The sequence below is a fragment of the Balaenoptera ricei genome, chromosome 2 (genome assembly GCF_028023285.1).
Source record: "Balaenoptera ricei isolate mBalRic1 chromosome 2, mBalRic1.hap2, whole genome shotgun sequence".
Lineage (NCBI taxonomy): Eukaryota > Metazoa > Chordata > Mammalia > Artiodactyla > Balaenopteridae > Balaenoptera > Balaenoptera ricei.
The window spans coordinates 110,280,932-110,306,274 of NC_082640.1; the positions used below are offsets into that span (position 1 = coordinate 110,280,932).

General features: G+C 39.1%; 1 protein-coding gene across 4 annotated transcripts in view; it reads right to left on the minus strand.

The window, feature by feature from the left end:
* The window catches only part of FMN1 (formin 1), a 452,266-nt gene that overhangs the window by 248,252 nt on the left and 178,671 nt on the right, over positions 1–25,343 (minus strand). For all 4 annotated transcript variants that reach the window (XM_059913697.1, XM_059913699.1, XM_059913696.1 and 1 more), the window contains one exon: positions 11,170–11,231. In XM_059913697.1, coding sequence (XP_059769680.1) covers positions 11,170–11,231 — 62 coding nt within the window. The remainder of the gene's footprint in view (positions 1–11,169; positions 11,232–25,343) is intronic.

Below are 25,343 nucleotides of genomic sequence, written 5' to 3' on the forward strand. Positions count from 1 at the left end.
ATCACAAAAATATTAAAAGCAATGCTCTTTGGAACATTAGGTATAACATTAATCACAGAATTTATTTATTTTTATATATTTATAGGTGCATGGTTTATGTTGAGAAAACATTACTGCCAAAGAATACAAATCAACAGCCACTGGCTTAAAGTGAACTTAACATGCTGCTCCTCAGAACAAATAAATAGTTATTTGTCAGTCATCTACCGCTGCCATTGTACCTCCAGTCCCATACTTAGCTATCACAACAGTTGCAATCAGCATCATATCAACCAAGTTACAATGTCACCATGACCACAGTTTCAGATGAGAAACTGAAGCTCCGAAAGGTTTAGATCATTTAAGACCACGCATCTAGTTGGTAATGGAGATAGGATTCAACCCAAGGAAGATTCCACGCCTGTGTTTCTACTCAGCTGTCCTGCCTAGGGTTGTGTTCCATTTCATCCAATGAATGGTTAGTTGACTTCATTATGTGGGTTTATTTTTCAGCAATTTCTGCTGCTAAGGTCCATCGTTCTTAAGGCCTGATATTCAACCCAAGGAGAGATCAAAGGCAAGGGTCAGTCCAGAACCAAGGTCATGGTACAAATCCTCTCTAGGCAAGGACCTTCAAGGTGGAAGAACTTTCAGAGGCTCAGTGTAGAGGTTGAGTGCCACTTCATAGAGTTGGTGTAATAACTCATTTAATCCTCATACAAAAAGACTGGAACATTGTAAGTGCTCACTAAATATCAGCTATTATCACTCCTTCAATAGAAGCAGCTGCAGTGAAATGATCAAAGCACATACACACACACACAAAGACATCATAAATTCACACTCTAGATTCCAAAGCCCACATGAGGCTGGACTTCTTAGAAGAAGCACAGGTGCCCATTTATCACATGTGGGCACATCCTACAAATAGGTGACAGCACAGGGAAGAGCCACATCACCCATGTGTGTAAGGGGTCAGTAATGCTGGAGCTCTGTTGGGGAAGATAGGTTTGAAAACAGCTGAGGAACTCCTATATTCAAATTGCAGAAATCAACGAAGTGAGTAGCTGGCAGGACGCAGAGAAGTTTTGCCACTGTATTTTCTTACTTAATTTATGGTCTCAGAAATTGATTTCTCTGAGATTCAGGTTTCAAATCTCTAAGATGAATACAGACAAATATCAAGATTATGGTGACAAATACTAGAGGCTCTTCCTCAAGCTGGGCTCAGGCCCAGCTACAAGAAATGCAGTTCAGGTGCTCTTTTCTTCTATACTTAGGTAGGAAGAAGAGCTCGTCATTTCTGAACCCAGCGAAATAAGAGGTCTCTGCTGCTCTTTTTTCTTTCTTTATAAACATCACATAAATGTCTCCATTTTTTTGTTTTTTACCATATAAAGAGCTTGTACAGGATAAAAATAAGGGATGATCTGCAGAAGTCTTTGCCACAGGATGAGAGGAAGAGGGAAAAATGAAAAGTTAGGAAACCATTACACTAGAGAAAGTACGTCAAATCAGTTGACAAGTGGACAGTGGAAACAGAGTGGATTTAGAAACCAGACAGAGCTGGTTAGGAGATCTTGCCATTCCACTAGCCAGCTATGAAAACGCAGGACAGCACTTAACTTCTGAGCCTCACTTGATTAGAAATTATGTATAGAAAGCACCAAGTAGAGTGCCTGGCAGTGTGTACTTCATATTCAACAATGATGGTCATAACCATCTCCAATTAAGTCAGAAAGCAAAGGGTACTCAGCATTTAAACTCTGAAAATCAAACACAGTTTCTCCCTATTGCTTCCTAAAAATGTAGTAGGACACCAACCATACCCAAGTTTTTGCGCGAAGAGCTATCGCTTGCTCACCCTTCCAACACAGCTGCCCTCTCTATTCCATCAATAGCCCTTTCAGGGAAGGACGGGAAGAAGAAAGAAAGGGAATAAGGAAGGAAGGAAAAAAGGAAGAGAAAAGAAATGTAAAAGCCCACAAAGGTCTAAAAGCTCAAAGGATGTTTGCTTGGTACGCATGAAACCACGGAGAAAAGAGGATGAGGACTTTCTTACTTAGCCTCTCCAAGCTCTATACCGGGGGGTCACCAACGTGGATGTCTACAGGGCCTGGCAATCAACATCAGCAAGACAACAGGGAACGTGGGGAAGAGTTGTGGCAAATTAAGAGTACACGTGCTCATTTAAATTGATTCAAGGGTGACTTTTTAAATGACATGATGATGAGCAAACTCACTCCTTTGGATTGTGTTTGATGGCGCCATAAAGTTAAGAACTCTTTGGCTCTCCTAATGCTACCTCTAAAACAGCTTTCTACTGAAATACCTTGAGTCATGAAAAAATTTCTAGCAACATCCAGTCATACTGCTCAGCAACTATTCATCATATTATGACTCATTGCCCAGCACTGCTGCAGGTAATGTGGGACCAGGGGACCTCAAAGACTTCTGGGTTGAGTTGAGGCAGACACACGGGCCCACTCTTCCCAGGCCAGAAATAATTGAACTTCAGAAGGAAATGTAGACTACCTAGTCCTGTACTCTTACTTTATGGGTAAAAAACCTATTACTCACCCAATGGTACACGACTGTACAAAACACACAGCATTATGGAGCAAGGCAGGACAAGTGTGGGGAGAAGGAAGCACTCCCCACAGGCTCAACGTACTTCATTCACTTCCTCATTTCTCATGAAGAGTCAAAAAGGCAAAAGCTTACACCAGAAACTAACACAACACTATAAATCAACTATACTTCAATTTAAAAAATTTTTTTAAAAAGCAAAGGCCAACATTGAAAAAGTCACTGTTCCAACATCAGCCTGTCCCCTAAAGTCAAAAACTATTGAAAAAAAAATAACCATCTGGGCCCACATGAGTGACTCAAGTTCAGAGTTTAAGACTCGGTGGAGTTCACAGCAGCACTATTCACAACAGCCAAAACATGGAAACAACCTAAATGTCCATCAACAGATGAACGGATAAAGAAGATGTGGTACATATATACAATGGAATACTACTCAGCCATGAAAAAGAACGAAATAATGTCATCTGCAACAACATGGATGCAACTAGAAATTATCATGCTAAGTGAAGTTAAGTCAGAAAAAGACAAACACCACTTGATATCACTTATATGCGGAATCCAAAATACAGCACATATGAACCTATCTACAAAACAGAAACAGACTCAACTCACAGACATAGAGATCAGACTTGTGCTTGCCAAGGGGGAGGCGGGTGGGAGAGGGATGGACTGGGAATTTGGGGTTGCAAACTAAATATTACATTTAGAATGGATAAACAACAAGGTCTTACTGTATAGCACAGGGAACTATATTCAATCTCCTGGGATAAACCATAATGAAAAAGAATATTAAAAAAAAAGAATGTGTGTGTGTGTGTGTCTGTGTATGTGTGTCTGTGTGTGTGTGTATGTGTAAAACTGAGTCACTTTGCTGTACAGCAGAGATTGGCACAACATGGTAAATCAACTATACTTCAATTAAAAAACAAGAAGACTCAATGGGGATGTTTGGAGCCCATGGCCTCTGAAGGAGGTAAACAAAGCCGGCATCAGCCTCAATGATACAAATGAAAGTAAAGCACACACTCTTCGTTCTACAACCAGTTTCCCTCTATCAGCAAATGCAGCTTGAAAAAATAATGGAATTATATGGGGCAAGACAGCATCTTGAAGGCTGAGACAAAGGGCTCCTGGGCTAAGTCAGCTAGGGAATTAATTGCTTTGTGTTTTCCATCAAAGTTCAACTCCAAATATATCTGCAAGCTTCTAGGTAGCCAGGGGCCCAAGAGGCACCTCAACACCAGCAAACCAGCAAATCTACTAAACTCCTAACATTGCACTGTATATACACAATGAAACAACAAATTAAAATATTTCCCAACACTTTGTCTTCTTTCCTGGCATCTCAGTAATGAAATATCGGCACTTAGGGGAATACCATAAGGGTTTAATGAAATCATCACATTTCATATTTGCAAAAGTTCTGTTTATCAATCTACAAATTACTCCCCTTCCCTCAAAGTATTCTCCATAAATTAATAGATTTAAATGTGCTGTGTTGATAACAAAGAACATAACAGATGGGAAAGGCTCAGGATGTACATGTCTTTATAAATTTAGCTGTATCAGCTCAAGTTTGTACTCAATTTTGTTTCAACAGCAGTGTGTTTACTATTAGAAATGGACCAGTGGGGTGGGTTGGAGAGAGAAAAGTAAGGAAGTCTACAAGTTCCTCTTAGTGGAGGCCAACATACCATTTGGTTCTCTGGGGGCCCACGAGGTAGAATGCAAGTTAATTTCTAGTTTGGCGCCCATCCCTGGATCATTTCACAGTAGGAGTTACCAGATTAGAAATGTGCCTGTGTTGCACAATGAGCAGGGGCCTGCCAGAGGCCATTGCTCAGTCAAGTTTCCCCTTAGTGAAGGACTGTGCCTGTGATGAATGGGGTAAATAGAAAAGGTTCCCGTAAAGGAAATGTGACTGTTGGCTAGTTCTTTTTCTTCTGTCCCACAACCCAAAGAACATTATTTAAAAACAAATAAAACAATGTGTCATTTCCATGGCACTGACTTCCAAACTGCTGAAAGTGCTGGTCAAAAACAATATTCTTAAATTATCCAGGCTCCTCAAAAGCCAGATGTGGGGCATGCATTGTTTTTTTTCAACTTTCAAAATTGAGGAAGTTGAGAGCCAAAGAAGTCCTACCCATCCCTCATGCTTTTCTCCTGTCAGAAAGAAGAACTGGCCCTCCTACAGAATCTGCATTTACCATTCTGAGAGCTGCATCCCCTCACTGACTCAGGCACCCTAATCAGCACTGGGAAGCTCGAGGGCAGAGTGTCACTGAACACCCAAACAGTGTCCCACGGAAGGAAGCAGAGCTGAGAAGAGACACCCGGGTTAGAAAGGGGAACCTCCGGAAGAAGCTAAAAGGAAAACGGGGGAGGGGGGGTGTAAATAACAGGGCTTTGGAGACTCTGAGTTACATAACCCTAAGGCTGAAAGGACACTGTGGTGGACAAATTGAAATTTTTTAAAAAGTATGCTTGGGCCAATAATAAAAATTCAAAGGTACTATTAGTATATGGCCTGGTCCGTCCCTCATTTTATAAATTAGGAAACTGAGTCCAAAAAATTGCCTGAAGTTCACATTGTTCTTCGTCCCCAAAGTAAGACCTCACTCCAGACCTTCTGTTTCTAGATCCAACATTCTTTCCATTAATGTTGCATTGATTAATAGAAAGAGCATCGGTTTCAAAGTCAGACAGATCTAGGTGGATTCAAATTCAGGTTCCCCCACTTACTAGTCTAGGACTTCTGACAATTCATGGTCTCTGGGAGACTCAGGTTTTGTCATCTATAAAATGGGGACAAATCTATTACTTTGCTTATATTTCTACATTTACTCTTTATGATACAAACACCAAATGCATAGAACAAAGGTGGGCACACAGTGAGGATTTGATTACATTTAGGTGCTAATGTTTCTGAATCATAGCTTGTTAGATATTTCAAAGAAATATCTATGCATCATCTATGTGCCAAGCACTTTGCTGGGTACTTTCAAAGACAGAAAAAAAACCTTCTCCCCCCAGGTGCCTACAATCAGATTAATAAGCAGGACCTTGATGGCATGAAAAGGTGATGAGACCACTCAAAGGATTTAACTTGAACTCAGAATGTGCCTTGTACACTGAGACAAGATTATACGAATCAACATAGAGCAGTTCAGAAACATCAGTTACTTGGAGGAAAAAAAGAATTATGTGAGAAACAAGCTATACAGTCCTCCTTCCCTCCCTCCCTCCATTCTTCTCTATTCATGGTAAAGCTCTAACAGGGGAACAAGATATTTTTCAAATTTATTTGACCATGAAATACTTTTGTCAAGGAGCATTTCAGAGGCTCACCGTTCAGTAGAATGAGCTTTGGGAAAGCCCGGTTTAGAGCCCCTGATATAGAGCACAGACACCGAAGAACAGCTGGAAGATCATGGAAAAGTCACCCTCAAAGAATAAGTCAAAGTCCCAGGGAAGTCCTTAATCAAAAGAGCCTGAGGACCACTCTAAACTGAAGCTGCCTAATTACAAGGAGACCTGTGCAGGGCAAAAGGAATGAGAAATAGTATTTACTGAGCATGTGTTGGTAACCGGGTATACGTCATATTGAACAATCCTAGAAGGGAGGCATCATCAAATTATCATAATTTAAAAAAATTTTTTTTTAATTGAGCTATAGTTGATATACAATATTTTACAAGTTACAGATGTACAACACAGTGATTCACAATTTTTAAAGGTTATACTCCATTTATAGTTATTGTAAAATATTGGTTATATTCCCTGTGCTGTACTATATACCCTTGTAGCTTATTTATTTATTTATATTTTTTTTAGCATATAAAATTGAATTATTTATATAGATTATATTGCTTTATTGAGTTTTTTTTTGATTATAAAACGAGTACATATGCATGTTGAAAATTCAAGGAATTCAGAACTGCCTAATTAACAAAGAAAAAAATCCTAACCTGGCAACCACTGTAAACATTATGGGAAATAAAATTTTCAAATCACTATTTATGAGCCCACACAGGCGCACACACACAATTTTTATGATAGGAATCATACCGCTAATAGGCAACTTGATTTTTTTTACTCAATAATGTTTAATCTATCTTAAATATCAGTACTACATTCTACAGTGTTATGAACATGTTTTTTTTTTTAAACATCTTTATTGGAGTATAATTGCTTTACAATGGTGTGTTAATTTCTGTTTTAAAACAAAGTGAATCAGCTATACGTATACATATATCCCCATATCTCCTCCCTCTTGCGTCTCCCTCCCACCCTCCCTATCCCATCCCTCTAGGTGGTCACAAAGCACTGAGCTGATCTCCCTGTGCTATGTGGCTGCTTCCCACTAGCCTACTGATTTTATACATAATAGTTTGTACCTCTTAATCCCTTACCCATATTGCCCCTCCCCCCTTCCCTTTCCCCACTAGTAACCACTAGTTTGTTCTCTATATCAGTGAGTCTATTTTGTTAGATTCACTAGCTTGTCTTATTTTTTTAGATTCCACATATAAATGATATCATACAGTAATTGTCTTTCTCTGTCTGACTTATTTCACTTAGCATAACACCCTCTAAGTCCATCCATGTTGTTGCAAATGGCCAAATTTCATTATTTTCTATGGCTGAGTAGTATTCCACTGTATGTATATGTGCGTGTGTGTGTGTATATATATATATATATATATCACATCATCTTTATCCATTCATCTGTTGATGGACAGTTAGGTTGCTTCCGTATCTTGGTAATTGTAAACAATGCTGCTATGTACAGTGGGGTGCATGTCTTTTTGAATTAGTGTTTTTGTTTTTTTCAGATATACACCCAGGAGTGGAACTGCTGGGTCATATGGCAGTTCTGTATTTAGTTTTTTGAGAAACCTCCATACTGTTTTCCACAGTGGTTGCACCAATTTACATTCCCACCAACAGTGTAGGAGGGTTCCATTTTCTCCACATCCTTGCCAACATTTGTTATTTGTGCATCAATAAGATTATTATTGCACAAATGCTGAAACTGAGAGAAGTCCCAGAGACATTGATTAATTTCCTAATGTCACAGTGCAAGGAGTTGAACTGAATCCTGACTCAAAAACCTGAGTTCTTTCATACTCTCGTCACACATAAAATAGTATCACACCTGGTTCTCTGACTACGATAAGACAAAGATCAACTATGTAGAGAAAGATTTTGCACAAGAGCTGTGATAGTGACTGTCAAACCTTGCTCCTAGACAATCCTGAAGGAAAAACTCTTCATTTATACCGTGGTAGAATTAGTTTTATCACATGCCTTAAAAGGGCAGGTGTGAACTATGTTTCTACCCAATGGCCATGAACTTGTTATGCAATGGCTACCACAAGCAAAAATTTCTCAAATAAGTATCTGTAAGTGTAAGGTGCCACTTTTTCAAAAATAAAATCAGTAACACAGAATTACTCAAAACTGAAAACTGAACTAGATGATACTGAATATCATGAAGCGATCATATACTCTCTAAGGCAGAGTTCGCTAAATAAAGGGCATACTGGGCAAAATTTAAGAATTTTGCTGGTTATAATCATAAATGACATGAAATAGTCAAGCCATGGAAAATGTCTGACCTGCAACCACTCTCCTGCTGGAGCTTTCAGTAGAAAAGTCAGCCAAGTGCTTTGAGTTGAAGGTATATATAAATTGATGGAATTTGGAAATGGATTCATTCAAGTCATCAATAATTTTTTGCTTTTGAACTACAGGGAGACTATGTATCTAAGTTGCTACGCGTTTTGAAAAGCTGGTCCCAGGACCAAGCCCTTTCTAGAGCGCAGCCTTCCACAAATGTGGGCTACAGAGCATGCACGAGATTAAAACTCCAGACTCCCCACTTACAAGCCTTGGGACTCTGGGCTGAATGTTTCAACTTTCAATCAAATCACTTAAAGTGGTAAGGATTCCATTTTCCGGGTGGGGGAATTGAACAATTAAATGACTTCCCTACAAATCTATGGTCTAAAACAGAATAGCAAACTGAGTTTAGGTTCTCTGTTGAACCACGCTGTTTCTTTAAAGTCTATGAAAACAGTCTCAAAAAACTAAATGTCATACATATCAAATCTTGTATATGGCGATAGAATGGATCACTTTTCTTGTATCCTTTAAGCATGGAATCTTTCTTATTCTAGAAAAGCATTTTGAAGAAGTCCTGAAACACGTCTGACTTCTCCATGACCTGTTAAGTGGAGAAAGAAAATCTAACAGGCAATGAAGGCTGCAAGTGGAAATCCACATAAAGAAATGAGTAAGGAAACAGCTGCTCACCAATTATCTTTAACCAGTCCTGTGACAGGAGATGTGACTTTGTGACTTTGTGGAATAAAACAGGTGCGATGGTATTATTCAGCGAGTACCCCAAGAGTACAGCCAGGCTGGGTTGTTGTTTTACAAATTTGTGTCTGTTCTGACTGGTTGGTATTGCTACCCACCTAGTTATTTTCTACATCTCCCAGAGAACAGGGATTCATGACAGCATAAAGGAGCCAGGCAGGGAAAACGGCCCACAATGGGGACAGTGGCAAACTAGAGAACACGTGTCCTGGTAGAAGTGACGTCTGCTCCTTAACCCCAGCAGGTTAAAGTTATACAGGAAAATAAGCCCAACATTGCCAGCTTTTCCAATTGTTTTTTAGAAGCAGCTAGAAATCTCTCCATATTTGAAACTATTCCTAATTGAATCTTTAAAATTCTCTGTTTGCCAACAAGACACTTCTCTAGGTCAGATGAGGAGTAAGAGCTGCCAGTTTCCTATCGAGAGCTGTCAGACTGCTGGACTAGTTCCCAGCTACAGTTCAGTGTACAGATGGGGTACACTGCGCCCCATCTGTACGCTGATGGCAGTAGCGTGCCATTGCCACAGGGTTTCAGCAACTTGGTATCAATCATCAATATGGGACTGTTTTTTTCTTTTCTTAGTTTACTAACAGCATTACAAGAACATAATTATTTCAGAGATACTTAAAACTGAAGGTATAATTAGGAACATTTTTTTTAACGTTTACTACTGTCAATCATATCTTGGTCTAACCTTTATTTTAAGTGGAGATCATGATCCCAATATACTTTTTCCCCTTCCATTTACTCTTCTCTTCCCCTTCTCCAACCTTCTCCTAGTTTGAGATGTGAGATCATGGGACTTTTGTGGAGATGAAAAGACATGAAATAATGCACAGAACATGCCTAGGAAAATGCCCAGCACAAAGGAAGAACCCGGAGATTGTAAGTACCTGTGGTTCCTGTGAATATTATTTAGCTGTCAAAGTCCTCCCAGGGCTGGTCTACAACTTGAGGAAGGTAGTGTTAACTCTTATATCTGAGCTGTTAAAAAAGCTTTTCACAGAATCACTTCTGTACCACCCTCTTTAGCAATCTGCCTGTTAAATTAATCCCTACTTCAGCTTCTCCGAGACAGCTGAGAATCTTTTACACACCAGAACAAAGGAAAAAAGCGAGGTCTCTGTAAAACGTTTGGCAACAAAGGAGATAAGGGCCTCCCCCTCTCTTTGTCCCCTAGGAGTCAGAGGTACTTTTCCACTTTTTTGTTTCTGTGTGCAATGGACTCATTCTCTCCTCCAAACTACTTAAACCAAGCTGGATAAGGGTGGCCTGTATTCATACCCCGTATGACTTATTTAATGATCTTTTTGCTACCTGCAGTGACTTCATATACAATCCAGTACACCACCACAGTTATTTTTAAAAGGATATTATCACTTAATGGAAAGAAGACTATTTGATCCACAAACTCACTGACTTAGCATGTAACGAGTTAAGCACTATACAACTAACCAAGTTTGATTTGAATTGCACTAATATTCTCTCCTGAGATATGGGGGTCAACCCCAGCCATCAGTAAACTAGAAACAGTGCCTGATTCAATGTTTAGTTATGTGAAATTAAGACTCTGAAACTTCCTGTTACAGGCACAGCAAGCAAATACCAAACATACGGGAATGATAATGAGTGGGACAAAGGAAATGATCCCTCAGATTTTCTGGGCTTCACAAAGGAGATCAAGTCAGCAACTTCCATGCACTCCCTGGGGATATGGAACGGTTGGCCCAGGACAACTCTTCCTCCTACTAGGGCCACCTCCTTAAGTGCTTTAATCTGCTTGACATCACATTGCAGACATATGCTAAGCGACAGACAGATACGAACACATGGCTGGGAGGATGCCCAACAAAATAATTCGCACGGTGCACAGGAAACAATTTTTCAAAGCCTTCTTATAAACAGTAAAAGTCTAAATACTCTTATCTTCTTGCCTGCTTTCCAAATAAAACCATCATTTTCTCCAATCAAATCCTTTTCCCAAATGCATTTGTGGTATTTTTTTAAAAAACAATAGGAATTGAATTCTATTAAAAATGGAGTTCAAGGCTTTCATCCCCAGGATAAACTCAAGGCCCGGTGGCAGGTGCAAGGTGCAGATGCTGTCTAGGTAAATATGTCAACAAAAGCAGAGTATTTACTTCGGCACATGAGAAAACCAAGTTATCAGTCTCAAATAACCAGTTCAGTAGAATCAAAGAGGTATACCTGCAGGTTTTCAATTTCTTCTTTGTGCTCCCTCTTCAAGTGTAAAATAGCAGCTTGGTATTCTGTAAGATCACAAAAGAAGCCAATTACAAAGAAGCACAAAATTCAAGTGAATATCTCCAAGATTCCAGAGGCCCTCCTACAAGTCAACTGAGTAAATAAATACCATAGTTTGACATTAACCTGATAAGAGATAATGAAAACGGGGGCAAAACAGAGCAAGAAGCTCAGAATAGAAGGGAGATTTACTCCGATTTAGCAAATCCTGAATTATGAGATGTCCCAAATTAAGCAGATCGGATAGGGTTAAAAAAAAAAAAAAAAAAAGGTATGATAAGTGTTCCAGATAAAGACCAGGTCCGGTGTTTGTCTTTAAGGAGGAGTTAAAGCCCCACAGAGAACAAATACAGTCATGTTAAGAGCAGACACACAGGAAATAAAAGAAAACTTCTCTATGTGAGATTACAGAACTCTATTTTTAACTGTTTCCAAAAGAAAAAGAAGAAATCTCCATTTGAATAAGCAAGCACCCAGGGCTGATTTTAATCTTTAGATCACTTCAGAAAGTCAAGACCATTTGTCATGCGGATGAGAGACTCTAGGGTGAGTTGAGGTTGAAAGGAGGACAAAAATAAATTTCTGGTCCAATTTTCGTCTAAGTCTAATAATGTTTATTCCAACAATAAGTCCTAAGTGTACACAGGAACTCCTGCCAACCACTAAAACTACCATCCCCCTGGCAAAGCATGAAGCACCCGGGACGACTTTATTTCCAGCAGGACAACTAAGAATGTGGGGTCGGTCACAGCACTATACAGGCTGCAAAGAACCACAAAGCAAAACACTAGAAGAAAAAATTGCTGTGGGATAAGTCGCCTTTTTTTTTTTTTTTTTTTTAAACACAAATGTGTTTGGGGCTGTGATTATGAGTAAGAAAGTCATTTAGATGTCATTTAAAAATGTATGAAAAGTCATGCTATTTCTTCAGATGGATTCCAGAAATTCAGGCATGAAAGTTTAGGTTTCAATTCAAAAGCCGATGACACACTACTATATATAAAATAGATAACTAATAAGAACCTACTGTATAGCACAGAGAACTTGTCTCAATACTCTGTAATGGCCTATGTGGGAAAAGAATCTAAAAAAGAGTGGATATATGTATATGTATAACTGATTCACTTTGCTGTACAGCAGAAACACAACACTGTAAATCAACTATATTCCAATAAAAAATTTTTTTAAAAAGTGGATGAGGAGAATCTTTGGGAAAGCTGTGAGAGACAGGAGTGTTGCTGTTGATAATTATGACTAGCCACACCACTACTCTGATGGGAAATGTGTTCCACTGAACTACGATCCCTCAGCAAGTTCTGTGGGTTCTACATCCAAACCCTACCTTCAATCAAACCACTTCTCACCAACCCCACAACCACCACTATGGTCCAAACCACCACCATCTTTTCCCTGGACCACCGCGCACCGCGGTAATATGCTTTCATTCCCACCACCACCATTAACTCATTCTCCTCACTGAAGCCTGAATGATCTATTAAAGGCATGAATTGGATCATGTCTCATTCCTGGCTTTCCACTTGGAGTAAAATCAAAACTCCCTGCTGCAGTCCATAAGGCCTTTCATGACCTTACACCTGCATACCTTCTACATGCCACCTTCCCCTCTCACTTCATGCCAGGCACATTGGCTTTCTGGCTATTTCTTGAACTTGTCGAGTTTTCTACCTCAAAATCTTTACTAATATTGGGGACAATAATGATGGATTGCATTTACTGAGCACTTACTATATATCAGGCCTTATCTAAGTATTTCATATGTATTAACTCATTTTGTCCCCACAATAACCCTATGATGTAGGTGCATTATCCCCATTACAGATGAAGAAACTGATGCATGGAGAAGCAGCTTATCCAAGGAAGCTGAATAAGTTGCAGAGCTAAAATCATGCATAATTCAATGGGTGAATGTATAAATAAACTGTGGTATATCCACAGAATGCAATACTCCTCAGCAATAATAAGGAATGAACTATTGATACATCAACAAAGACGAATATCAAAGGCATTATGCAGAGTGAAGGAAGTCAGTCTCAGAAGGTAAACTCTTGTTTAATTTCATTTATATAACATTCTGGAAAAGGCAAAACCATAGGGATGAAGAACAGATAAGAGAAGCAGTGGCCAGAAGTTAGAGATGGGCCAGAAGATGGCCAGAAGTTAGCCAAAGTTAGACTACAAAGGGGCAGCATACAAAGGAATTCTGAAGGTGATGTAACTATTCTCTGTTCTGATTATGGTGGTGGTTACATGAATCTATACATCGGGTTAAAACTCAGAATCAGAATTTTCATACCAAAAAGAAAAAAGTTAACTCTATAGTATGTTCATTTTTAAATATTACAAGTATTTAACTTTTCAATGTTTTCCCTAAGAGATTCAGCATAACACAAGAATACCTGTTACTACCACTTCTATTCATTGTTTTCCTAAGGGCACTAGCAGATGCAGTAGGACAAGAAAAAAAGAAAAACACATGTGCATACACACATATTTTTATATATAATAAAGGAAAAAATAAAGCCATTATTCACTATGATTGTGTATTTAGAAAATTCCAAAAGATTCTGCAGATAAAATGTTAGAATTAATATGTGAGTTTAGTAGAGTTGCTGGATATTAAATCAGTATACAACAGTCCTGATATTAGCAACAGTTTAACAAAGAACACTTGACACAGTACCTCTAAAAGCATAAAGTACTTAGAACCTTACCAAAAATAGGTAAGACTTCATATGAGAAAATAGAAACACTATATTGAAATATATTACCAAGAAAGACACAGAAAGTGAGCAAGCCATGTTTTTGATAAGACTCAATATTGTAAAGATGTTTATTTTTCCAAATTGATCTACAGATTCAATGCAATCCCATTCAACATTTCTAAGGGTTTTTGTTTTGTTCAAACTTAAGGAGCTCATTCTAAAATGTTTACTGAAGCACGAACATGCAGAAAGCCAGTAAGGGCCAAGAAACTCCAAGTAAATATCAAAGACAACTTGCCTTACCATCTAACAAGAATTACCTTTCCATATCACAACCTAATTAAGGTGGTGTGGTACTAAAAGAGGAATAACAGACAGACAAATAGACTAGAGAGCCCAGAAATATAACATAAATTTATGGTCACTAGATATGACAGAAGTAGCACAAAAGATCTTTCTTTAGAGTAAGAGTAGTCTTTTCAATAACTATTGGCTGGGAGAAGTGGATATTCACATGAAAACTGGATCCCAACTTTATACCATATAATGAGCTAAACTGTAAAAAATGGAACTGTAAGTATTTTATAAGATAACATAGCATAATATGTTTATAGCTTCAGGGCAGGAAGGAATTTAGGATTCAAAAAAGCATCCCATATAAAGGAAAAAAAACTAATAAACTTGACTGTATTAAAATTAAGAACTTCTTTTCATCAAAATATGCCATAAAGAGAGAGAAAAGACAAGCCACGGAGTGGGAGAATACACTTGGAACAAATAAAGATCTAGTATAAATATATGTAAATAGTTCCTAAAAAACTATGGAAAATGAAAAATAGACAAAAATGTCAATAGACACTCTAAAAAGAGGACATACAAGTAACAGATGAATTGAATGGTGCTCATTCTCAATAGTAATCAGGAATCAAGCTGGACAAAACTGACTGCTGGTGAAGATGTGGAGCAATGGAAACTCTCACACCCTTGTGGCAGGAGTGCAAACTGGCACAATCACTATGGAAAATGTTTGACATTTTCTAATAAGATTGAAGATATTCATACCTCCTTACCCAACAATCCTAGTCCTAGGTACACAAATGAAAAAACTATACAAGTAAAGCAAATAATATTAACAAAAGTCGGGATAATGGTGGCATCCAGGAGAGGAGGAGTTGAGTTGGGCTATGATGGAACAAGCGTGTTCACTGAAAAACTATTCTTTAACCTCTACGCCTTCTATACCATTTCCTTTATGTACACCTAACATTAAAATATAAGAAAAAAGGTAACTCTGGTTATAATAATTTTCTCATTTATCATATAAAGAATATCATGTAGTCATAAGAGAGTCTCTAGATGGATCAAATAAGAATAAAACAATTTAGTAAGTGTGCGTCTTGTATACATATTGAGTCCTAACCTATATGATGATCAATATCTAAACCTTAATCAATTCCAAGTCTCTAAACAGTAAACAAAGGAAGCTTAGCTAAACCAACCTTCCTGCAAATCTGATGCCCCTTGGGAATAACGTCTACATCCTAAATAGAAATCGCATAGAATATATTTGGAAATGATTCATTTTGTGTAAATGGTACCTGTAAGGGTGTGACGGATACAGTTATGACTCATCAACAGACTGATGAAGATCGCTGCAAAGCTAACACCCAGTAAATCTTGATTCATCTCCTCCTCAAACAAGTATTTGTGCCAACAGTCCCAGTGTGACAGGTGGCAAGAAAACACACCCCCATTCCTGGGATGACAAAATACAATCTCTGGGCAGCACACAGAAGGAGGAAGTTAACACCCTCACTAGTGGAATGCTCACTTTGAGGGCTTATAAGAGAATGGTAAGAGAATATAAAGGTTACAGAATAACGAATTGGTTATTTGGTTGGTAGTTTTCAATTGTGTCTTGTTCGTGGCCGTCCCCTCCCTCCACATGTTTTGGGTTTGCAAATGCCTTGGAGTGGACCAAGGCAAATCCTCCCTGTCTCTTGGGGGTGATGATGGGGAGGCAGAGGTCTCCATTCAACACGAAGGATGTTTTTGTTTCTTAAAAAGAGAACTTGGGAATTCCCTCATGGTCCAGTGGTTAGGACTCCGCGCTTCCACGGTAGGGGCCACGGGTTCAATCCCTGGTCAGGGAACTAAGATCTTGCATATCATGTTGCACGGTCAAAAAAAAAAAAAAAGAGAGAAAGAGAGAGAGAACTCAACCCTGAAATTCAGTAGTTTGGGGATTCTATGAATGTGTGAAAAGGAGGAATAGAGATTTGGACTACCAGGGCTTGAAAAAGGCAGACTTCTTTGAAGCCTCATTAGCCCCAATGGAAACTAACAAATGGATTCAGATAATCTAGCCCACAAAAAAGATGTCTGAAGAATGTCTTTTAAGAAAATACTATATAATATGGAAAGACAGAAAAAGGAAAAGGGATCCTGACTGACAGGATTCAACATTCTGGGGGAAAATAAGTAAGAACTTCCCTCCATAAAAATATAGTTCTTTCTAGTCAAGTACTTGATCTAATTGGTAGTGACCCTTTTTACTGTACAAACCTTTGTTTTTGATCAGCTCACAACAACAAAACGTCCTTTCCACCAGATACAGGGCTGTGTTCTCCACCTCACCAAGAGCAAAGTTAAAGATGATCTGTCTAACGTGGCGGTATGTGGGAACCACTGCTGCAGTTTATCACTGACTGAATGAGCTTCTCTTAATTACATAAGGGTATAGATAACGTTACTGAGTGCTGTTTCTCAGGAACTGTTCTAAGCACTTTACAGAGGTTAACTCATGCCATCCTCACATCACACAAGGTGGATCTTTTATCGAGGCTCATTTTACAGACGGGAAGACTGAGGTGCACAGGTTGAACAACTTCCCCCCAAACCACATGCTACCAATGCAACCACAGTACCAATGATGTCATTCAAGCCCAAAGAACCTGTGTTATTTCCTCCACAGAGTTTTTGTTTGCTTGTTTTGTTTCTTTGTGAGTTACTGTTGTTCTTATGGTTGGGTAAGCATCATCAGGTATAAACAAAACTCAAAATGCCTAAGAACTTTAAAGGTTGTTGGCTTTATCCAATTACTAGAATCACTTGTAAACTTGGGAAATTTTTCCCTAACTCTTTAAAAGGGGCACGGGGTATTTTTAATCACAGGGAGGTTTGATAAGTCTGGGGTCAACATGAACAGTGTGAGTCATGATGGATGGTTCCAGCAAGTTATGTGACTATGATTTGTCCATCTTCTCCATGGAGACTTCCAGGCCTGTAGTCACCAGTTTGTGGTTAAATCTGGTTTTCATTTATACTCTCTCTTTACACACACATCCTACATATCCCAGTCCCTCCCTACCATACACACATGACACTGGCAAAACTGGATTATGCACGCAGCTGGGGAATTAGAGAATTTCTGATGTCCCCCCAAAATGAAAACCGCAGCTCTATTCCTGCCCACGGACTCTAACGTGTACACTGTGTGCGTCTCACATCGGCTTCACCCACTGCCTTATATTGTTCAAAAACACGTTCAAGTACGTACCTTCAGTTTTAAAGGACGCTTCCTCTGAATTATATTTGTAAACTACTCAGTGTTTCCAAAGTTTTGCATGCACACCAGTGAGGTCATTTTTTTTTTGGTAACAGACAGCTGGACTTTAACAGCTGAATATTTATTTTATGTGCATTAGAAAAAGAAATCAAACTAGCACATAAAACCCATGCTATCATGAGTATTACTGCCATAAGACAGTGTTGATAAGACACTGTTATAAGATACAGCTTAGTCCCTAGATTAGCACCATCAGCATCACCTGGAACTTCTTAGAAATGCTAATTCTTAGGCCTACCCCAGACCTACTCAATAAGAAACTTGGAAGATGCTTTAACAAGCCCTCCAAGTGATGAGGCATGCTAAAGTGTGAGAATCACTGCTTTAAGATAAGGTTAATTTTATTTAAGTAAAAACAAAGCAAAAAAAATCAATTGGTTTAAAGAAGAAATTTAAAAAATAGTAGAAGTACTATAAGTATATGCCCCAAATTAAGGAGCTGGTGAGACAGGCTGAGACCTGGGACCCTCTGCTGCAGTGCTTGCAACCTGGACAAATGTCTCCTCAAGCAACAGAACACAAAGAAACTAAAGGGACTAAAAATAACTGCATACATGCACAGTTGGGGCAAATTATGAACAAGATACCAAAAAGACCAAAAACCCAGTGGCCACTTCTAAGGAGTCGGGAGGAAAAGCAGGGTATTACACATGCACCCTGCACACAGCACCACCAAGGAGGTGGGGCCGACCACCCAGGCCACTTCTCCAGCCTGACCCGCCAATCCGCCCCTACTCTCACCCCATTTAAGGGCCAAGCTCATCCTCCCTCAGGGAGCAAGGGAATCTGTTACTTGTTTTCCCCTCCCTCCTGCTGCAGCAGAAGTCCCAATAAAGACTTGCCTGAATTTCTCATCTGGCCTCTGATCAATTTCTATTGATAAAGGAGGTCAAGAACCCTGGTCAGTAACACTGGTACATAATAAATGACATTTCGGAAAACATGCCAGTTACTGACAGATGAATAAACACGCAAACAAACTCATCCATGAATGAATGCAGGAACTTCCTCCAACCATCTCTAACGTTCACGATAACGGCGCTGGTCATGGAAGGCAAAGTCATCACAGACCATTTGCTCCAATATCTAAGAATAAAGTCAAATTTGAGCTCTCATATTTAATAAGCAAAGTGGGCGGCCTGGTCTGGGTGCACTGTAGCTTCTCCACATCAGTTTCCTCACTAGATGCCCATCAACAACACAGTCCACAGTAACTCTGCCATCTGGAAAAGGGATGGCTGTCTTGGTACCCATCAGAAACAGCAGAAACCAAGAGAACAAAGTGGGGTGAAATCAAAGTCAGCAGCTGCCAGCCGGTCCGCACAACAAGACAATGTCAGTACAGCGCCGTCTATCAGCGGGCCTTCAACAATCACACACGTGCTGGGAAACGTTTAATAAGGAGTCTAACTTCATTTTCTGATCTTTGACTGCTGACAGCTTCTTAAGCTTCACCTCTACCGTCTCCCCTGTGCCCCACATCTGGGCAATCTGATTAGAAAGCCTTTGACACTAGCAAGAAATTCGAACACACAAGCCACTGCCCGCGAGCAGAATCCTCAGCCCAGCCCTAACCGTCTCCACCCCGTGAACACCATAAACCCCCACGCCACCCTCCGACCCTTCCTCTCGCAAGGCATTTTCCAGCCAGCTTGAGAGGCCTGCCCTGCTCTCCTCTGAAGTCTCATTATGCTAGTGATAAACCTTCCCGTGTGTGTGTGTGTGCGTGTGGGGGGGGGGGGGTAAGAGAGTGAGAGTGAGACAGAGAGGGAGAATAGTCAATTTTGGCATCTGAATCAAATTTTGGGCAGGAGGTCCATCCTGCCTCTTCCAAAAGGATGAGGCCACGTAGAAGTTACGTAAATCAATGGATCTACGTACTATGTTGTTCTATGTACGTATAGAAGGGAGATGACTAGTTTCCATATCAGAAAAATACAAGATTTGACACTAAAAGGGAAAAATCCCATGAACTTAGGAATTATCATATTTCAATATCTCTCCTTGTTCAAGAATATTTAGGATGTTTTCAGGCAGAAATATAAAAATGCCAATAATAAAAGATGGGAGAAAATCCCAATTCTTCAAGGCCGCCAGTTTGCTTGGTAGCTCTTTCATCCCTGTGTTTAGTATCTCTATAAGCCTGGCACTGAACTAAGCACTGGGTATAAGAAAGTAAATGGGGCTTCCCTGGTGGCGCAGTGGTTGAGAATCTGCCTGCTAATGCAGGGGACACAGGTTCGAGCCCTGGTCTGGGAGGATCCCACATGCCGCGGAGCGGCTAGGCCCGTGAGCCACAACTACTGAGCCTGCGCGTCTGGAGCTTGTGCTCTGCAACAAGAGAGGCCGCGATAGTGAGAGGCCCGCGCACCGTGATGAAGAGTGGCCCCCGCTTGCCGCAACTAGAGAAAGCCCTCGCATAGAAACGAAGACCCAACACAGCCAAAAATAAATAAATAAATAAATAATAATTAAAAAAAAAAAAAAAAGAAAGAAAGTAAATGGCACACACTTCTAGCCTTAAAAAGCTTCTCAAGGCGTACATCTTTGAAATGTCTAAGAAGGTTTTGGCACTTATAACTTCGGTATTCACTCATTAAGACTTTATTTTCTTAAACGACTTCATTCGATTTCATTCAGTTATTTTATATGCAGGTGTAGAAAACTAGGGCACCATTCGCAAATATGCATCCACTTCCACCTCCCCTTTCTGCTTGGGATGTAACAGAATACTTCCTATGGCTTTTGGCTTTGGTGAGCAGAACGTGAACTGACACGATGTAAGGAGCATTTACATTTGCTTGCACACAGTCTGGCTTGCTTCCTGCACTCCTGCTATTTCACAAGAGAAGGACATACCCTAGGCAGCTACTACTGACTCAGCCTGGGTCCCAGAGAGACAGCTGTGCAGACCTAAACCCTCGCCAGAGTCGGCAGCCAAGCCCAGTCTATGCACAGCCTTAAAGAGCCCAGTCTAGCTTAGCTGAACCACATTTGACCTTCATACCCATGCAAATAAATGCCTATTATTGAAAACTACTGGATCTTAGCATGGTTTGTCACACAGCATTATTGCAGCAATAGGTGATAAACACGTATGTTGCTTCCAGCCAAGTTTACTATTTAGAGGCTCATACCATTTTGGAAGCTTTAAATAACTGGAATGGAGTCTCACCAGCCAATATAGACAGAACAGGGCTTGGGGAAGAAGATAAATGGAGGGGGGAAAACACAACACATTTATATCCTTTAATACTCATAAAATGAGCTCAGAACAACAATTTGAGTCTCTTTGTCTTTGGGTGACGATGTAAAATACGTACAAAGGTCAGCGAATTTATGGCTATGTTTCTTTGACATTTACCTGGGTTCCCAAGGTAGGTATTCAGGACCCGGCACCATTTAATGGACAGCTCACCATGGGGAAAACCAGTCATTAAATCAAATTCTAGCTGCCAATGCTTGGATAACTTGCCTTTTCTCTTTGTCCTCTTCTCTTCCCCTTATTTTCTGTTCTGCTAAAATGGAGATACTAAGCCATTTTGAACTCCAGGAATACAAGCTCACTAAACTTTATTTCCCCCTTTCTATCTTTGTAGTTTTTTTTTAAATTATTTTTTTATTCAGTTACACATATATACATTGTTTTTTTAAACTTTCTATTTTATATTGGAGTATAGCCAATTAACAATGTTGGGACAGTTTCGGGTGCACAGCAAAGTATACATGTATCCATTCTCCCCCAAACTCCCCTCCCATCCAGGCTGCCACATAACATTGAGCAGAGTTCCCTGTGTTATACAGTAGGTCCTTGTCGGTTATCCATTTTAAATCTATCTTTGTAGTTTTGAAAGCTACGAAACCAATCTACAGAGGCACGCAACCTGTCAGTATAAAATTTAGGCTGCAACTGGAAGTACCCAATGCCTGCCACTAGGTGGCAGTCATTACAGTTCCTATTGAAACTTGAAACTTGCTACCAAGTGGCACAGTAATGCCTTAAAGATTTGGGGGCGGGGGGCAGGGAGGAGGAGGATGGGCCAAAGCTGTGAAATGAACATTTTTTTTTCTTTGCTATGAAAGATGGACTAGTATGGATAGGGTAGCTGTATGAGAAAAATTAGAACAAGTAAGGGGCCTTTCCAACCAGGTTTCCAAAAAAGTTAAGTGACCCAATAGACTTCAGTTGTTATAGGTTCACATTTTTTAGTTCCCTCCTTAACCTGCACAGCAATGACATCTAAAGTAAAAAGCAAGAAAGTTAAGAGTCACAGGTGAGTACTAAAACAGGATGACATCTTGGAGAAACAAGAAATGGACTAGAGCAGCAAAGTGGTGCTCTGGGCCTGAAGTTCTGGGCCTGCTGAGCCCCAGTTCCAGAGGCGGGCAGGATGGCCTGGAGTTAGGCGAGTGCAGAGCAGCGGGGCTAACAGGGCCCTCTGTGGGGCAGGAAAACAGCGCCAGGCTAGGCTTGCTGCTTAGAAAAAGGGACGAGGTTGGGTTCCTGGATGGTAAACGGAACCTAGAAGTAGTTGCTGTCAACTGCTGCCTGGGGACTTAAACAGGAGGCTATAGGCAGGGATTGAGACCAGACTCCCAAGCCCTGTCCATCCCTGTCCCCAGTGACTAGAGCTTCAAGTCCCTATCACCACCTTGGGCTGGGAACCCCAAAACACCACTGTTGGACCAACTTCTGGTCCGGGAGTCTTGTAAGAACCAGGTGAGCCACGTGTAAAACAGACAAGTGTAAAGGGGAAGGGAAAACTTTCTTTTAAAAAAGCATCCTATATACCCTGAGCCTTCAAATGAAACTTCCAACACACATGAAGAAACCCTAAATATCAAGACAGGCAACAAAATCAACAACTGGAAGAGAAAATTATACAAATTTTAAATGTTAAACATTTAAAATATTTAAGTAATGTTTAGAATTCTTACCAAGATGAAAGAATAACAACCATTATAAACAATTATAGCATAGTAAGAAAAAATATATAAAAAGAAGTAACAATAGGTAACTACAAATTTAGAAATAACAGAAATGTAAAATATAGTCACTGAAAAGTTTAAGAGCTGGATAAACTCTGGCACAGTCAAGGAAAGAATTTGTGAATAAAAGATAATACTAAATAATTAACTAAAAATGCAGCATGAAACAAAAAAAGGATAATAAGAAAGAATTGCAATTAAGAAACTCTGGCCCTGATTAATAGATAACAAGGTAGACCATAAAACAGTACAGAAAAGAAAGTCTGTAAATAGAGGCATGCACATATGGAAACTAAATGTGAGAACTGACGGTGTACTGAAATTTGTGAGGGAAGGATAGACTATTTCTAAATCCAAATTTAAGAAAAATATTTATATTTCAAACCATACATGAGAATCAATTCCAGTGGATTAAAAATCTAAATGTGAAAAGCATGACAGAAAAAACTTTGGAAGAACATTAGAGTATCTTTATGACATTGAAATTCAAAAAGATTTCTTAAGCAAGACTTTTTTTTAAAAAAAGAAAATCATGTTTTAAATTCAGTTTCACTAAAATTACCAAAACTATGTATGTTAAAAGATGCCCCTAGAAAGTGATAAGCCACACACATGGAGAAGACATTTGCAAAACATAGAAAGTACAAAAGATTAGCATCCAGGATAAACAAGTACTAGAAAGAAATGAGAAAAGCAACGAATAGAAAAATGGGCAAATGGATAGTACATTCATGGAAGAAGAGCTCCAAATGACTTTTTATAAACATATAAACAGACACACAATCTCACCTGTTCTCAGGACAATGCAAATTAAAACTACAATGGGATGCCATTTCACACCTAACAAACTTGAAAAAATTAAAAAGTCTGCTAATACTAACTACTGGTGAGGAACAGGAATGAGAATTCCACACTGCTGATGGAAGTATTAACTGTTACAATCACTTGAAAATTCATTTTGACATCTACTAAATAGAAAGTTACACATAAATAAAACCAGAAATTCTACTCCAAAATTTAACCCAAGTGGGGTGTTTACCGTGAACATAAATGTTTAAAAGAACACTTGAGGAAGCACCATTTATAGTAGTGAAAAACAGAAATAAATTTCCATCACAGCAGTACCGATAAACAAATATTGAGTGATATATTCACTCAAAGTAATACTATGCAGACATTAAAATGAATGACCTGGAGCTATACATACCAACACAGATTAATCTAGCAAATATAATTTTGAGAGAAAAAGTTGCCAAAAAATACACACAGTTGGATGCCACTTTTAGACTTTTAAAACACATAATTGTATTATACATTATTTAGGGATTTTATACCTAAGTATAAAGAAGTACATGGGATTAATAAACAGTTTCACATAAGGGGAAGGTAGAAGGCACACAGGAGGCTGCAAATGTATTTCTAATGTTTTATTTCTTAACGGAGGTGTTGGGTATGATCATGATCTTGAATGCAACTAACATCTTAGCCTTGAAATACATAAAGCAAAAACTGACAAAATAAGTTAAATGATAGGAGATAAGTAATACCCCTCTATTAGAAATTGTAGATCAAGCAAATAAACACATAGTGACTGGAACAAGTAACAACCCTGACTCTCTATATCCCAGAACCCAACAAAAACAACACATCCCCTTTTCAGACACATGATACATTCGCAAAAACTGATGATTCACAGAGAAAATTTCTCAAAAAATTTCAAAGTAATACTATTATACAGACCATGTTCACTTTCTATAATACAATTAAATTAAAATCAATAACAGGATAGACTAAAAAGTAAAACTAAAATTAGCACATCTAATTAACCAACTTGTGAAAATAAACCAGGTAACTAAGCAGGGTTTATTCCAAGTATGCAATTATATAACATCTGAAAATTTATCTGTGATATCTAGCACACTAATACACTAAAGGAGAAAAACCGTCATATCTCAAAATCTCAAAGTGATACAGAATGACACAGAAAAGTATCATGATAAAGCTCAACAGGCATCCTTGATTTTGAAAAGAAAAAGAAAACAACTCTGAGCTAATTTAGAATAGAAGGAAATCAAATTCAGGACATCAAGAATTTTCCAGCGAACTTCATATGGAATAGTGAAACTTCAGGAAGCAAGATTAAGAATACCCATGGCCACTCACATTTCCCTGCATGTACTACAGGTCTGGGGCCATGCAGTTAGAAGAGAATGAGATGTAAAAACTGGAAAGGAACAGACAATACTAGTATTATTTATAATGATATGACTGTCAATATTTATATGGTAATACCATTTGTACAGGGTTTAGAAAACCCATGCTATACACTGTCAAGGAATACACAGATGACACCATTCACAAGTGACCTTCCTGTAGGTGTGCATGGAGCCCCACAAAAACCTTGGGAGAGTGGCTGGGGAGACGGGCAGAGAAATTGGATTAAGGGGGGTTACAAAAGGGGTCTCAACCCTGGCTTCACAAGTCTGAAGAAAATATGGCAAAATGTTTAAGTATAGATGATTAATATACAAGTGCTCATTCTACTTCCCTATTTTTCTATTCGTTCAAAATTATGCAGGATTCTCTTCTACAAAAGATAACGGATGTGTTCAAAAATCTCATATATATATATACTTTTTTCTACATAAAACTTGGTTTAAAGTCAGTGAGAAAAATTGCCTACCTCAAACAGAATGCATATCCAAAGTCCTAGTAAAAATACATTCCTCATGGGGCACATACAAGCATTAGATGATTTGATTTGACTGAAAACTTTG